Here is a 16528-nt window from a genome sequence, read left to right on the forward strand (position 1 = left end):
TGTCTATGCATATATGTGTGCGCTAAGTCACTTCAGTCGTGTCCAACTCTGTGCGACCCCGTGGACTGCAGCCCACCAGGCTCCTCTGTCCATGGGATTCTCCAGGCTAGGACACTGGAGTGGGCTGCCATGCCCTCCCCCAGGGGATCTTCCCGACCCAGGGGTCACAGCCGGGTCTCCTACATCTCCTGCACTGGCAGGCAGGTTCTGCCACTAGCGCTGCCTGGGAAGCCCGCTGTCTGTATATCTGAGTCTAATTAGATTAAGAAGCTGTGGCTCCTCCGCGCCATGGAATGTGGCTCAGAAATGAGAAGGTGTCCACTGATCCCGGAGCAACCTGGGTGTGTCTCAGCAGCATTAGGATGAGTGAGAAGTGTCAGCCTCGAAAGGCCACATTCTGCACCACTGCATCTGTACGATACTCCCCAGATAGTAACTGTTTAGAGACAGCAAACAGCTGGCTGCCAGGGGTGAGGGGCGGTGGGGAAGGAAGGTGAGTCTGGGGGCAGCAGGAAGCCCTTCTCGGTGGAGACGCGTCTTGACCGCGGTGGTGGTTACGCCAGCCCTCTGTGTGACACGCGGCGTGACAGAGCTACGCACACTCACTGTTCAGATATCAGACTAGTCACGTAACAGGTAACCGGACCATTAGGGAAAACCGGGTGAAGGACGGGGCACCTGTGTACTGGCTTTGTCGTGTCCTGTGGATCTGTAACTACTTCCAAAAAAAAAAAAAGTGTTAGAAAAAATGAGCATCTAGCGGGAGACTGGTACAAACCAAGAGAAACCTGCGTCCGACAGGGAAAAAGCAGCAAAGGATGGGCAGCAACTCACCAGCGGACAGACACACACGGCCAACAAACACTTGGCTTCCCTGGGGCTCAGACGGCAAAGAACCCGCCTGCAGTGCAGGAGACCTGGGTTTGATCCCTGGGTGGGGAAGGTCCCCTGGAGAAGGGAATGGCAGCCCACTCCAGCATGCTTGCCTGGGAAATCCCAGGGATGGAGAAGCCTGACGGGCTATAGTCCATGCGGTCGCGACCAAGTTGGACACGACTGAGTGACTAAGCACATGAAAAGAACTAGTGATCATGGGCATTCTCGCTTATCAGGTTGGTCAAAATTGAAGAATAAAACATACGCATGCGGGCGTGGAAGCACATCCTCTCACGGCACGCAGAAGGCGCGGCTGGCTGGACGGGAAGCCACCAGTGAGACCCCAACCAACCAGCAGCCGGAGCCTGAGAACTCAGCCTGTCCTCCATCCGCCCCCCACCGCCTGCCACAGGACGGGGCGGACCCACCCGGGGAGGGCGCGGGGCCCCCGAGCTGCTGTAACTCTGCCCTGCTCAGCTCCATCAGGCCTGGCATTCCTCAAGGCAAGGCCTGAGGAGGTGAAGAGGAACTGGTCTTTGCAGAAAGACTGGGTCACTTGGTCCAACACCTGTGTCCTGGCGGAGGGCTTGGACCTCGAGAAGGCACCTGACGTGTCCTGACGAGTGGGGCGGCACATGCTCTGTGCTTGGAGGGCTGGTCCAGACCCGCGGAGGAGCCTGGGAGCTGCCTACAGCGAGAGACACGCTCTCCACCCGAGTCCTGAACACGAAAGAGAACACACAGCGCCAGGCCCATGAGCCTCACCGTCGACCGTCAGGCTGAGGTGCAGGGGACCTTGGTAAGCTGGGTGGACAGTGAGACTAGGCGACCTGCACATTCCTCTTCAGGTCTGAGGTCCACAGACCCGACACCACTCGTCACCCCCCACGCCCGTCACCGGGATTACCGCAAAAGCCTCTGTCGGGCCTCCCTGTCTATCATCCACACAGCTGCCACAGGGACCTGGCTAAGATGGAATCAAGCCGCCCCACTCCTCTGCCCCAAGTCCTTCCAGCGGCCCCTGCAAGGTCTCCATAAGCCCCTCTGCTCTGCAGACCCGCCCCCACCCCATCTGTGCACCCTGGGACACACGTCGGCTCCCACCCCAGGGCCTTTGCACTTGCTCCTCTTCTGGGCTAGAACACTCCCCTCACCCCAGGGCGTGCTTTCCCGTCTTCTTCAGAGGATGCTCACATGCCCCTTGGGGCGCTCCGTCAGCTCGGACCATGAGCCGAAGCACAGAGGCTTAAACAACACGGCTGTGGGCCCCTGGCCACGCAGGGTATGCCGCATCCTCACAGTGTATGCTGTGGTTCATGCTGACCGTCCAGCTCGACGCTGACGGCTTGTGGGAAGGAGAGAGGCCGGGGCGGACTGCCAGGTCATTCAGAGGGCCAGTCTCAGACCTTGTTCCCATGGCGACATCCAACCAGGATGAGCAGGACTTGCAGCCTGGCCGCGGCCACACGCTCAGCTCAGCCAGCACGACGGACAGGAAAACGAAAGGTGGGGAGGATGGTGAGCCCTGATGGCAGCGCCCCGTGACCCCTGCTTCTCCCTCGAGGCCCCCCCCACATTCTCCACCCAGTTCCCTGCTTTATGTTTACCGAATACACGCAACACGTAAGCTCGTGCGTGCGTGCACACGCTAACACACGTGGTGGTGCACACACACGCACACTCGCCCATCACTGACGTGTTCACTGTCTGTCTCCCTTGTCAGTGTCAGCTCCACATGGTCTGGGATCTTCCTGTTTGTTCGCTGTGCTTTCCCAGGATTTGTGAGTGCCTGACACATGGTGCTGCTCCACAAAACTGTGCTGAATGAATGAATTCCACGAAACTAAAATAGATGCGCAAGACTGGAGGCACAGCTGCGAGGCACGGCCCACGTGTAGCACCGTGAGAACAGCACCCCGACTCGGCCTTCCCTGGGGTCCACACTACGCACCAGGCCCCCGCCGCCAGCATCCCAGAGGGAGAAGGTCCCCAAGGGGCTCCGCCAGCCGAGAGCCACGCTCGGCCACCTCCCCAAGCGGTGGCCTCTGAGAGGAGGGGGACAGGCTGGACGGTGCCTGCGTCAAGTCTCCCGAAAGAGAAGGTGGGCTCCCCTTCTGCCCCCTCCTCCCGCTCCTGCCTGGCGGCCATGTCTTAAGACAGGAGCCACACAGCAGGACAGGGCAAGGGTCTGGACAGACACCCGCCCTGCCAGCCCTTCCTTCGGGTGAAAGACAAAGGGAGTGTCCCTGCTGTTCTGGCTTCCGGGGAACAGTACAGACACCCAGGAGTCTTGGGCCTGCCACGAACAGCAGGGGCCACCACCGTTCCAAAGTGGGAAAGATTCTTTGAGACATCCCGGAAGGTACCATGGGCAACTCCACGGAAAAGGCACGGCCCCCCCACGGCACTTTCTGGGGGTTCTCTTGTCTTCCTTTGATATAAACCTTAGACTACAGCATTAAAATAAACATCAAGTGGGTAGGTATCTTGACAGCGGAGAAAAGAGGAGGAAGCAAAGGTGGGCCCGGGGGACGGTTGAGTCTGGCAGAGAGACCCCTGGACTCCAACCCTTCAGAGGAGCCGGGAAACAGCCCTGAACGGCCTGCGGGCATCGCTTGCCATTCAAACAAGCTGTGACTTCAGGAGTTCTTTCTTTTTTGTCTTTATTGAATTGATTACAACATTGCTTCTGTTCTCTGTTTTCTTGGCCCGGGGCGTGTGGGAATCTCAGCTCCCAGACCACGATCAAACCCATACCACCCCGCCCCCCATTGGAAGGCTAAGTCTTAACCACTGGACCTCCGGTTCCCAGGACTCATTCCCAATCAACCAGCGACCATGACACTGTTCCTCCAGCGCTTGAAATTAACCGCCGAACCCTGAGAGTGGATTGCTCTCCTAGAAGGACAAGGAGCTGCGGCAGGAAATGCTCCAAACCACCCGTGCACCATCTGTCACTTTGTTTCATGTGGCCTCAAAGTCACAGAAGTTATCAGGGCTACAAATCAAATCACCTCATCTTCCATTTACTCTCACCCTCGAGTGCCTCACAGCCTGCTTCCTAAGAAAGCTCAGGGAAAGAATTCTGAAACCCAATTAAAATCACACCAGCAAAAGCATGTTGAGTGCGGCACTTTAACAGCATCATCTTTTAGGATTTCAAACAGCTCACTGGGATTCCATCACCTCCACTAGCTTTGTTCATAGTGATGCTTCCTAAGGCCCACTTGACTTCGGACTCCAGGATGTCTGGCTCTAGGTGAGTGATCACACCATTATGGGTATCTGGGTCACTGAGATCTTTTTTTGTATAGTTCTTCCGTGTGGTCTTGCCACCTCTTCTTAATATCTTCTGCTTCTGTAAGGTCCATACCATTTCTGTCCTTTATTGTGCCCATCTTTGCATGAAATGTTCCCTTGATCGCTCTAATTTTCTTGAAGAGATCTCTAGTCTTTCCCATTCTATTGTTTTCCTCTATTTCTTTGCACTGATCACTGAGGAAGGCTTTCTTATCTCCTCTTGTTATTGTTCGGAAATCTGCATTCAGATGGGTGTATCTTTCCCTTTCTCCTCTGTCTTTAGAGTCTCTTCTTTTCTCAGCTATTTGTAAAGCCTCCTCACAAAGACAAACATTCACCTTTCTGTACTTCTTTTTCTTGAGGATCGTCTTGATCCCTGCCTCCTGTACAATGTCACGAGCCTCCGTCCATAGTTCTTCAGGCACTCTATCAGATTTAATCCTTTGACTCTATTTGCCACTTCTACCGTATAACCGTAAGGGATTTGATTTAGGTCATACCTGAAAGGTCTAGTGGTTTTCCCTACTTTCTTCAGTTTAAATCTGAAGTTGGCAATAAGGAGTTCATGATCTGAGCCACAGTCAGCTCCCAATCTTATTTTTGCTGACTTATTTTTGCTGAGAGTGAAAAAGCTGGCTTAAAACTCAACATTCAGAAAACTAAGATTATGGCATCCGGTCCCATCACCCCATAGGAAATAGATGGGGAAACAATGGAAATAGTGAGACTTTATTTTCTTGGGCTCCAAAATCACTGCAGATGGTGACTGCAGCCATGAAATTAAAAGATGCTTGGATCCTTGGAAGAAAAGCTATGACCAACCTAGACAGCATATTAAAAAGCAGAGACGTTACTTTGCCAACAAAGGTCCATCTAGTCAAAGCTATGGTTTTTCCAGTAGTCATGTATGGATATGAGAGTTGGAGCATAACGAAAGCTAAGTGCCGAAGAACTGATGCTTTTGAACTGTGGTGTTGGAGAAGACTCTTGTGTCCCTCGAACTGCAAGGAGATCCAACCAGTCAATCCTAAAGGAAATCAGTCCTGAATATTCATTGGAAGGACTGATGCTGAGGCTGAAACTCCAATACTTGGGCTACCTGATGCGAAGAACTGACTCATTTGAAAAGATCCTGATGCTGGGAAAGACTGAAGGCGGGTGGAGAAGGTGACGACAGGATGAGGTGGTTGGATGGCATCACCGCCTCAGTGCACATGAGTTTGAGCATGCTCCAGGAATTGGTGATGGACAGGGAAGTCTGGTGTGCAGCAGTCCATGGGGTCACAAAGAGTCGGACACGACTTGAGCGACTGACCTGAGCAAAAGCACAGGCAGCTTTCCAAGGTAGCAGTAACCTGTGGGGTCAAGCCCTTCTGCAAAGTGGCTGGTTTGTTCTTTTTTTTTTCTAAAAAGATGTAACCACCACAGAGCACAAGCTGACATCTGTTTCAGGAACGCAAAGGAGAATTTGGGGACTACTCTATCCCAGAGCCTCACTGAAGAAGCGTTCCAAGCCTGAGAACTTCAAATCGTGTTTCTCTGGCCCTTGCAGAGTACATCCATCCGGTGAGGGGTGGGCGAGGACCATGGGGACCCTGTGAGCTGATGCGGTGACCCCGGGGGTAATGGAAGCCCCAGATGTCACAAAGCCTGAGCACAACACATGTGGAGTTTATGTCAGGAGTGAGACGGGTGATTCGGTTCTTCTTATACTCAGCATGTTACTCACTCAGCCACAGAGTAATTTTCCTCTTAAAACCTCACACCCGTCCACTTCTAAGGCAGCAGCAGCATCCTCACACACCACGGAGGTGCACAGCTCTGCTCTGCTCTCGTTCTACAACTCAGCCCCAGAGCGAGCCTCGTCTAGAGATCCAGCGCTGTCTGATAACGTTACACACACTCAATTCTTCTAAGCATGACAGAAAAGAAAAGAAAAAAGTCTCTGTAATTAGCAGAATCGCTTGACTTTCAGAAATCAAGAAACAGACTTCCCTCCTCTGAACTGAATCTCCAATTCTGTCTTCCAAAGCCGAAGAGATGAAGACATTTTCAAGGAAGCACCGTGCCCTGCCACTGGGAAACAGGAACTGGAGGAAGGAAAAAGATGATTCATGATACAGTGAACTTTGTTTTTTTTAAACATTCAAGAGTGTGAAGCAAAAAGCATCAGAGAGAAGGGCCCATGGTCTCCGTGTGTGCTGGACCCCAAACATCGGAACGAGTAGCGTCCGGGTCAGAGTCGGTCAAGAGGATTTCGGTGAGGACTCCGGCAGAGGCACCAAAGTGCCCCACAGCCTCCCAGTCCTCTAAGAACAGGTGCACCGAACTCATCGGAACAGGAAGTCACCAAACGCAGCTCAAGGCCTGCGATCTTGGGAGTCGCGCTCACTGCCCCCGGTCCCACAGCGGAGTGCGAGGGCTGGACGCGCACCCAGGCCGCGGGTGCCCCACGGGGTATCTGCCTTCACAGCGTCCCCGGCTCCGGGAGGCGGTGGTGCAGCCTTGTGCCGGGGAAGCCAGGCCAGAACTGACCCAGAACCAAGGAGGGGCAGGCCCGAGAAGCAGTGCCAGCCACACACAGAGCTCCCACCCATCCTCCATCCCCCGAACTTCGTTCTGAGCCAACCAAGTTCCTTTACCAAGTGCGGCAACTGGAGGCGGGACCTGCACACAGAGCCTGCCGAGCCGGGCGGCGTCTCTCTGGCCCCCTCCACCCGCCCGCGCAGGCCCACACTCTTGCAGAGACCCCCCCCACGCCTAACAGGGCCCAGTTCATCCCCACCTCATCCTGAGACAGTCGGCCCCCAAACATCTCCCCACCCCTCCTGTCAGGCGGAATCGCTTACCTTCTCCCTTTATGCACGGCGTAGCTGGATACTCCTCAATCACACTTCTCAGGATATTTTATGGCGGTTATTTGCTTGGGTATCTGTCTTACTAGCTTTTTGAGGAAGCCGAACTTGACCTCAGCAGAGTGCCCGGCTCACAGGCGAGGCTCAGTGAAAGAGCACCCAACACTGTGCCCAGCGAGGAGAACGGACAAGGGCCTGACAGGCCGCCCAGCACACTCACACCCTAGACGCAGCACTCATTAAACGCGGCTTGTAACACTCAGCTCTGCAGCATACGTTTCCTTCCGGGGTACACTCTCAACTTATAACGGCAATTTCCACCCACGCTCTGAAGAGACTATTCTTTCCCAGACCATTTCAGTTTGTGGGTTTATGTGGGGGGGCGGAGCCTCAGGGCTTGCCAGGGGGCACAGTGGTCAAGAACCCACTTGCCAATGCAGGAGATGTAAGAGACGCAGGTTCGACCTCTGGGTCGGGAAGATACCCTGGAGAAGGAAGTGGCAACTCACTCCAGTACTCTTGCCTGGAGAATTCCATGGACAGAGGAGCCTGGCGGGCTGCAGTCCACGGGGCTGCAGAGAGTTGGGCACGACTCAGCACACATGTGTGGTAGGGGGACCTAAACCCCAATTTCACACGTAAGAGTCTGTGTGTTCTCCAGCTGTGTCTGATAGTCATGCCCTTTAGAATATTAACAGTTCTTTTCTGCGGTAACTATATCTCCTAGTTCATTTGACTGTTTCACTTTAAACTTGAGAATGAATGTGAAAATGAAAGTTCTAAAAATGTCATCCCTCAGATCCACCGATGGATTTTAAAATCCGTGGGTGAAAGCTTGAAGGGAAACAGGATATCTGCAGAGTCGCAAAGCACCTCCCCCCAATATTTATGAATAACAGAGGACAGTAGTAACCTCACAGTGGAGACACGTGGCACACAGCACGTTAACCGAGTAATCAAGGCCCCCGCCACCAGGAACTAGACACATCAGTAGCTCATACCTCCGAAGGGATGCTCAGAGGACACAGTGTCACTTCAGTGGTTTTCTTGCCAAAAAAGAAGAGGTTTTCTTGCTCATCCTAATGGTGAGAAAACACCCAGACAGACCCAAAGGCGGACGTTCTACAAAGTGACTAACTAGGGCTCTTTCAAAGTGTCAAGGTCACGAAGACCCAGGAGAGACTGAGGGGCTGTCCCTGATGGAGACCCAGGAGACGTGAGGGCCACGTGCAGGGTGGGCTCCTGAGTCCGATCCCGGCTCGTGAGGAGGACATTCGAGGAAAAGCAGTTGAGTCTGAATGGGGTCCCCAGTTTAATTCAGAGCAGTGTGCCCCTATCAATTTTCTGGCTGTGCCAAGACGACTGTGTAAGATGAGAGGGTGGGGGATCAGATGAAAAGTACGCGGTAGCTGAACTGAAAGGATTATCCGGCAGACTGTGCAGAACACCTCAAATACAGGAGGAAAATGCACAGAACTCACTAGTAAAAAATTAGCAAGAGACATAAATGGGCATTTCCCAGAAGAGGAAACACATACAGCCAATAATTCAGGGAGATTTCAATTAAGCCCTAAGGAGACACCAGGGGAACACAGTGTACCCCAGCTCCCTCGGCTAAGAGGGGGTTCTTACGCACCTCTGAAGTCGGATGGCACCTAAGGGAGAGCTACGGGGGCTTCTGCTGCTGACACAGGCAGGTGCAGCTGCTCCGGAAGACGACTGGACATATTCTGTCTGTCTGTCTGCAGGTGCAGACGCCCTACAACTGGCCAGTTCCCCTCCTCGGTGTATGTCCCAGAGACCCCCGGACACGGGCACCTGGGGACTCACGGGAGAGGTCGAGGGGCATTCGTTTCTAACAGCAAAACATGGAAAACGACCCCAAGGTACACCCACGAGAGAACAGGTGCATCCGGTACACCCACATGGCAGAAGGGCAGACGGCCGTGAATGAGCAAGAACCGCAGCCACGCACACCGCCTGAATACACGTCACAGCACTGCAGGAGTCAGAAAAATACATACAGCGAGAAACTGCTTATGTGAAGCGTGGAAACAGGGAAAACTCAAGACTCTGTTTTTAAAAGATAAATACCTATTATGGCAACACCATAGAGACAGGCAAAGGACCGGTGATGTGAAACTCGGGATCCCGGTTCTCAGCGGGCAGAGGGGTGTGGAGGGCAGTGAGCCTTCTGCACATCCCAGGGAGGGGGCATTCACAGCAGCCGGGCACGTGCATTCCAGTTACAGGAGAAACCCCAGACCCATCCCTGCAGATAGTTAATGTTGAAGGATACTTAGGAAAAAAATGGGAATGCAGACAGGGTAAACGCCCCAAACTTTCTGTTTACAGACTCATATCCTAGATGAAGCTAAGTGACGATGATGACTAGGCCTTCTGAAACTTTTAGGCTTTAAAATGAAAGGGAAGAACCTAGGCGAACAGCTTGGAAGAGCTCCTGTGCGCTTCCCAGGCACAGATCTGAGGCCACTCATGGTCTGCTGGGCAGGACCCATACGTCACAGCTGGGACGTTCTCTTAAGGATACGTCGATTTCCTACGAAGAACGATACTTAGAAAGTTCGAGCTCCTTGAGTTACGCCAACGCTTAGTATTTTAAGAATCCTTCATATTCCTTGAACGGAAACATTTATCTAGCCCGAATGAATTAATATCGTTCCTTCTCGAACCATTTACATGGCTTAATTAGCAATGGGTATTTCTGATCTTCAGTATCAGGATTTAGAGCAATTTACGGTTCGCCTGTGCTTTCAGAGTTTGTAAAGGGGAATCCCATGAGGTCTAAGGCCGTGGTGCCGAGACGTGGGCTCACTCACCAGCTGGAACTCGCTCCTGCGGCTGAAAGCCTCCCTGATGCCGGAGTCCCCCCAGAGCGCGCTCAGGGCGGGCACGTACAGCTGGAAGGTGGCGGGGTCCACGGGCAGCCCTGCCTTGTTCTCGAAAGCCATGAGGAACATCCCGTGCTTCTCATTTTCAGAGTACTGCCAGGGGATACCGAGCTTGTCTCGTGCATCGACCAGAACCCTCGAGCCCTGGGAAAGAAAAGAAAGAAGACGTTCAGAGTACTGCCATGGGATACCGAGCTGGTCTCGTGTATCAGCCAGAACCCTCGAGGCCTGGGAAAGGAAAGAAAGAAGGCAGAGGGTTTCATGGCGCTGCGAAGGCTGAGTCACAGTGGAGAACGTGGCGTGGGCTCGGACAGTCGTAGAAGCGGGACGCTCAGGAGCTGCCAAGCCTGCAGCCAGCATCTGTCTCTGGGTTTGCTCTGTCCCGGCACGAGCGCTGCGCTCCCGGGGACGTGACTATCAAGGTGGAGGCTCGCACAGACCACATGGCAGGTCTGCCCTGTGTCGTTGCTCATTTGAAAAGGTCCCGAGAGGGAGACGCCAGGTCGGGGAAGAAGTGGCCACAAACGCGCCAAGTGACGTGTGAAAACAGAGCGCGAACCATGGCGCTGGGAGGCCCGTGTTTGAGGACAAGTGCAGCTGCGGCCCCGCCGCCCTGGCAGCCCCGCCGCCGCGGAGGACACCCGCCCGCGGGAGTAAACACACAGCGGTCAGAGCGGGAGACTGAATGGGGAGCAGAGGAGCGGCACGTTTCAGACGTGCCTGGGAGGATGGGGAACCCGTCTCATTGTTGTGCTGATTTCCTCCCGGTTAAAAATAAAGTCGGGATTTCCCGCCTTTTCCTCACCTCGCTGACAGAGTCAGAGGTGCAGAAGCGGCCTCAACTAAAACAGGATGCGGGCAGGCGGCCAAACTGCGGACATGCTGCTGCGGGGACAACGCCTCCCTGGGCAGGCAGCAGGCCCGGTCCATCACCCTTGGCTCCGTGCTCGAGCATGATCAGCGCGCTGTCTACAGAAGCTTCTGGGCTCTGCTGGGGACCTGCTGAATGCTCCCTGCACACCAGCACTAGGTGAGCCCCGGGCTGCAGCACGGCCACCCCCACCCCGCCATCTGGAAAGGCCTTGGCTGGCTCAGAGCAGTCTGGGGAACCCAGGACATGGAGAGCAGTCCCCTGTCCCCCAGCACAGAGGACATCAGGACATCACTGCTCAGCTGGCACTTACTTTTCTGAGAAAAAGAACAGCTTTATTGGAGCACCAGTCACAGAACATACAATCCCCCCATTGACTGTGTAGAGCTCAGTGGCTTTCAGTTGGCAGTTATTCTAAAAACCTGGGGCAAAGGAAACAACCAGTTCTGCCCCCTGCAGATCTCTGCTGGAGCATCTGCCGAAAGGCAACCAAAGGTGAGGTGGAAGGCGAAGGGGAACGGTGACCCAGAGCGCAGCTGCGGCCTCCCCTCCAGACCCGGTGCCCAGCACTGCCGGGTTAGAAGTGCCCCTGTGAGCTCCTGCCTCGGGGTCCATGCCCAGTCCCTCTGATCCACAAACGCGTTTAATGCTTCCTGGGGGCAGAGCACTGAGATACACACTGCAGGAAAACAAAGGGCTGCCGAAGCAGTGACCGAGCTCCTGAAACTCAGAGCCTGGCCCGGGAGACACAGACGTGGATGTAAATGATTAACACCCATTAATAAGAAAAAGAGGGCTTCTCTGGTGGTTCAGATGGTAAAGAATCTGTCTGCAATGCAGGAGACCTGGGTTTGATTCCTGGGTCAGGGGGAGATCCCTGGAAGAAGGGAATGGCAAGCCACTCCTGTATTATTTCCTGGAGGATGCCATGGACAGAGGGACCTGGCGGGCTACAGTCCATGGGGCTGCAAAGAGTTGGACATGACTGAGCAATTACCAATAATAAAAACTGTCAGAAAACTATGAAGAGAGAATTCTTTAACTTGATAAGGAACACCGACAAAACTCTCTGCAGCGAACACCAAAAATCCATGGTAGAAGACTGAGCGCTTCAGGCAAGAACGGGAACGAGACCAGAACACCCCCTTTCACCACTGCTATTCAACATGGCTCCACGGCAAGGTGGGGGAAAGAAATGTAAGGTACACGGATTAGAGAGAAGAAAATAAAACTAAGCCTGTTTGCAGGTGAAACAAGGGTCTATGTACAAAATCCCAAGGAATTGATTCCAGAAAACCTCCTAGAATCCAAGTGAATTCAGCAAGGCTGCTGGGTGTGAAAACTGACAAAAGGAAGATGTCTTTCTATACACTAGAAATTTACACGTGGAAACGGAAATTTAAAATTGTAAAATCTTTAGATGTGCCACGCAGTGTGCAGGACCTCAGTTCCGTGACCGGGGGTCAAACCGGCTCCCCCTGCGGTGGAAGCACGGCGTCTCAGGCCCTGGACTGTCAGGGAAGTCCCAGAAGCTGAAACTTAAAATGCAGTACTATTAGCAATCACAAGCACAAAGATGAAACACTTAGGTATAAATCTAACAAAACATACACAGGACTTGTATGCTGCAAACTATAAAATGCTGATGAAAGAAATCAAAGATCTAATAAATGGCGGGGCACACCATGTTCATGGATTGGAAGCATCAACATAGTGATGATACACTCTCTAAACTGATGCACAGGTTGAACAATTTCTATAAAGTCCCAGCAAGATCTTTTATGGATGTAGATAGAACTATTATAAAATTTATATGGAAAGGCACTATATTAAAACAATTTTGAAACAGAAAAATTGAGCGGGAGGAATCTAATTTCCAGACGTATTATTACATTGCTACCGTAAGCAAGACTCTGTGGTACCAGTGATGGACTAGACACACAGATCAATGGGACACAACAGAAAACCCAGACACAAGTACTATGGTCAACTGCTTTTTTTTTTTTTGAAGATCCAAAAGCAAGTAAGTAGAGGAAGAATAGCCTTTTTAATAAATGATATTGAAGCAACTGGACATCCATAGGCAAAGGAAAAACAAAATCAAAACCAAACCTTGATCTAAACCTCACACCTCATACAGAACTGACTCAAAGCATAAAACTACAGCAGAGTAGAAAATCTTCAAAGTCCACAACTTGGCGAACAGGCCTTAGACAGGACAAAATGCATGGTTCATAAAAGAAAAATGGCTTCCCTGGCGGCTCAGATGGTGGAGAACCTGCCTGCGGTGCAGGAGACCTTGGTGTGCACCCTGGGTTGGGAAGATCCCCTGGAGGGGGGCATGTCATCCCACTCCAGTATTCTTGCCTGGAGAATCCCCATGGACAGAGCCTGGTGGGCTGCGGTCTGTGGGGACGCAGAGTCGGACATGGCTGAGCAACTCACACACACAGCATACGTGGATAAACTGGATTTCATGGAAATTAAAGCTTTTGCTCTCCAAAACACTTTAAGAGAATAAAAAGACAAGCTTGGGACTGGTAGAAAATATTTGCCAACCACATATCTGACAAATGACTCGTATTTAGAATATACAAAAAAATGCTCAAAACTCAACAATTTAAAGACACAAAACAATCCAGTTGGGAAGTGGGCAGAGACACGGAGCGCTGTTTCACCAGCAAGCACGCAGACAGCAAATAAGCAGAAGACAAGACGTCCAAGTTCACTGGCCACCAGGGAGAAGCAGACCAAGGCTCTGATAAGAAGATGTCACTACACATCTATGAAAACAGCCCAAACCAAAACATGAGCGACAACGCCGAACGGCGGTGAGGAGGCCGAGACACACGAGCTCTGACACACTCCTGGTGGGGATGTGAAGCAAGGCAGCTGCTCTAGAACACAGGTTTTCAGTTTCTTTAAAAAAAAAAAGAAAAATTAAGCCTACACTTCACATACAATGCAGCATACCATACAATCTCACATTTATGCCAGACAAGTGAAAATTTACATCCCCACAAAACCCCGGGCAGCAATGTTCACAGCAGCCACAAACCAGCAACAACCGAGGCGCGGTGGCGCTTTAATACACCAAGCGTCCGGCTGCGGCACCTCGTACCACGGAGCACGATTTCAGGATGAGAACGAGCACTGATGTGTGCAACCTAGACGGATCTCAGAGAAGCATACCGTGTGCTTCCGCTCATATCATGCTCTCGCCATGATAAAATCACAGGGTGGAAAGCACCCTAGCGGCTCCTGGGCGGGGGGTACTGGCAGGAGGGGGCGGCTGTGGCCGCGCGGCTGGAGGAGCTCCCTGGGGTTTGGGGCAGGTCTGTGTCCCGAGGACACCGGTGATGCTACGTGTCAGCGTCTCACACACACTGAACCGACCTCGGTCTCCTGGGCTTGATGCTGCACTACAGTTAAACAAAACGTAACCACTGCGGGAAACTCGGAGATACCGCTTTGTGCGGTCACAATTTCCTGCGAATCTGTATTTCAAGTAAAAAGAAAAAACAGTTAACTAGCAATTACACATGTTCCAATCACACGCTGTAGGAAGGGAAGGTTACTAGAGGCCATAGGAAGAGAGACTGGTAGGAAGAGCTGAGGCTGGAAAACACTACCCTGAGAGGAGTTTTTGAAGCCCCGGTTCGTTTCAACAAGTGCCCACAGCTCATCAGAGCCCACTCACCTGGAGGGCGGGGAACAGGACACAGACCAGGCCCCCGTTGGCCTTCCTCCCTGCCTCCCCCGTCCCTGCACTCTCTGAGACATCGCCCCAAACTCCCCACCGCCTGCAGAGACACAGACGCTTCAGCAAGCACCTGACCCATGCCGGGAGCAGGGATTTCACTGGTGAGATTCCAGGCAAAGGGTCAGGCTCCTCGGGGCGAGTCAGAGAAAGCCTCCCCCAGGCCCCCACATGCCCCAAGCCAGGCGGCCACGCCACCCACCACCCTTGATGGCCCTGCCCACACGACTCCCACGTGGCACATGCGCTCTGACCACGAGGCGTCTGCTCGGGGCTCCAACTCCCCGAGGAGCACGGCCCCACTCGCGGGTTCAACTGAGCTCCCTCGGGAGCTGATGTTGGAGGCGGAGGCAGGGAACCAGACAGGCCTCAGAGGCCCGAGTGCTCGTTTACCAAGACTGCTTTCAACGCTGCGCAGACCAGGCCTGCCCTAATTATCGGGGTGAGCATAGGTTTGGCTTTAAAAAAAAAACCCGGTGTATCCAAAAGCAGCCTGTGTTCCCACTGCGTGCTGCCACCCAGGCAAGCTGGAACCGGTCCAGATTAACTTCACCCAAACTCGAAGAAAGGCCCCTTATTTCTCTTTTTAGAAATCCAGGGAAACTGGCAAAACTGCCGACAGACTTAGAACGCTACACCAGCAGCCGTAGCCACTTTCTGTGTCTTAGTCACTTCGTTTGGAGGGAAAGACAGCAAGCGGGGAAACAAAAAGGACCACTTTATTTTGCCCTTATTGTGAATTATTCCAGTCAAAAACCACTCTCTACTAACTTTGTTCTGAATCTGCAAAACCAAGCTCCAGGGAAGTTTTCTACTGTGGGACATCTGCTTAAAATCTAAGTCCAGTTTTCCTTCCTTTTTAGCAAGACCTTAGGGCCTTTGGAAATGTTACATACACTCTATTTTGCAGAAATGATAATTATACATATATATATATGTATCTCCCTGTCATGACATAGAGTTGCTAAGTTCTTAGCAGGCATAACCGAATAATAAAATATCTTGCCCTAACCTTGTCCAGTCAAAGGCCAGTTTCCTAAAACACAAAGGCTAGGACAATTCTAAAACCCATGCACACTCACAAGCGAAAATCAAGGTGGAAGGCAATTTACTTGAGTCTCATTAACGGCCACTTCAGGAGTTCTTCTTTCGGTAACAATGTTACTCAAGTATTAACTTGTTCAGTAACCATGCATTTTATTCACTCACCCAAATATAAACAGTTAAAGTCCTAAGCAGATTGATGACTTCATCTCAATACTGTATGACACTTTAAACTATTCGAAGAACACATTTTTAAAACAACTTATAAATCCAGCAATTTCAGCTTCTAGTCAAAGAACAGCTCCCCTGTCTGCTGGAGATGTAGATTTGGTGGTGGTGGTGGGGGGGGTTCAGTTTTACTGGAAGAAGACCAAAAATCGCAAATCCTGTTATCTTGTTTCAAAATAGATTTTGTTAGTTTAGCCCCTAATCAAACCAAATCTTTTTAGATCAGTCATTCCTTACTAAAATCTTCCCACAATAAATACTAAAGCTTGGAAGGACATTAAGCTCTAGATCGAATGAGCTTTCTCTCTAGAATCAAGCCACTTGAAGAGAATGTCGAGGTTTGCGCGCTCACCCAACTAGAAAGCAGCCTAAGTGCCTGCAAAGCTCTGCTTTTGTGTTCCTGCTGCTGTTTTAAACCCATGGGCAGAGTTGTTTGCCTCTGGCCAGCATCCAAATAAAAGAAACGCTGCCAGCAACGTAAACAGGATGCACTTCTTTAAGTTAATGAGCCCAGCGAGCAGAGGCAGATGGCTGCTCTTTGCCATCTCTGAGGCTGGAATGGAGGCTACCTTCTCATTTAGAGGTCGGAGAAGAAGCCAAGTGGGGAGGGGCGTGCAGGAAGCAGCCCATCAGAGCGCCGTCAGCCCCAGACAGAGCTGGCGGGCCTCAGGGGCCCCGTGCC

At 52.2% G+C, this 16528-nt stretch overlaps 1 protein-coding gene across 2 annotated transcripts in view; it reads right to left on the reverse strand.

Annotated features, from left to right (window-relative positions):
- Positions 1-16528, reverse strand: part of GNA12 (G protein subunit alpha 12) — a 71660-nt gene that overhangs the window by 21036 nt on the left and 34096 nt on the right. The window contains exon 2 of one of the 2 annotated variants that reach the window (XM_025275520.3): positions 9872-10087. The exons of the other annotated variant lie outside the window; for it this stretch is intronic. Within the exon in view, the coding sequence (XP_025131305.1) occupies positions 9872-10087 (216 nt within the window). The remainder of the gene's footprint in view (positions 1-9871; positions 10088-16528) is intronic. 2 annotated transcript variants of the gene reach the window in all.

This window comes from Bubalus bubalis, chromosome 24 (assembly GCF_019923935.1).
Source record: "Bubalus bubalis isolate 160015118507 breed Murrah chromosome 24, NDDB_SH_1, whole genome shotgun sequence".
Classification (NCBI taxonomy): Eukaryota; Metazoa; Chordata; class Mammalia; order Artiodactyla; family Bovidae; genus Bubalus; species Bubalus bubalis.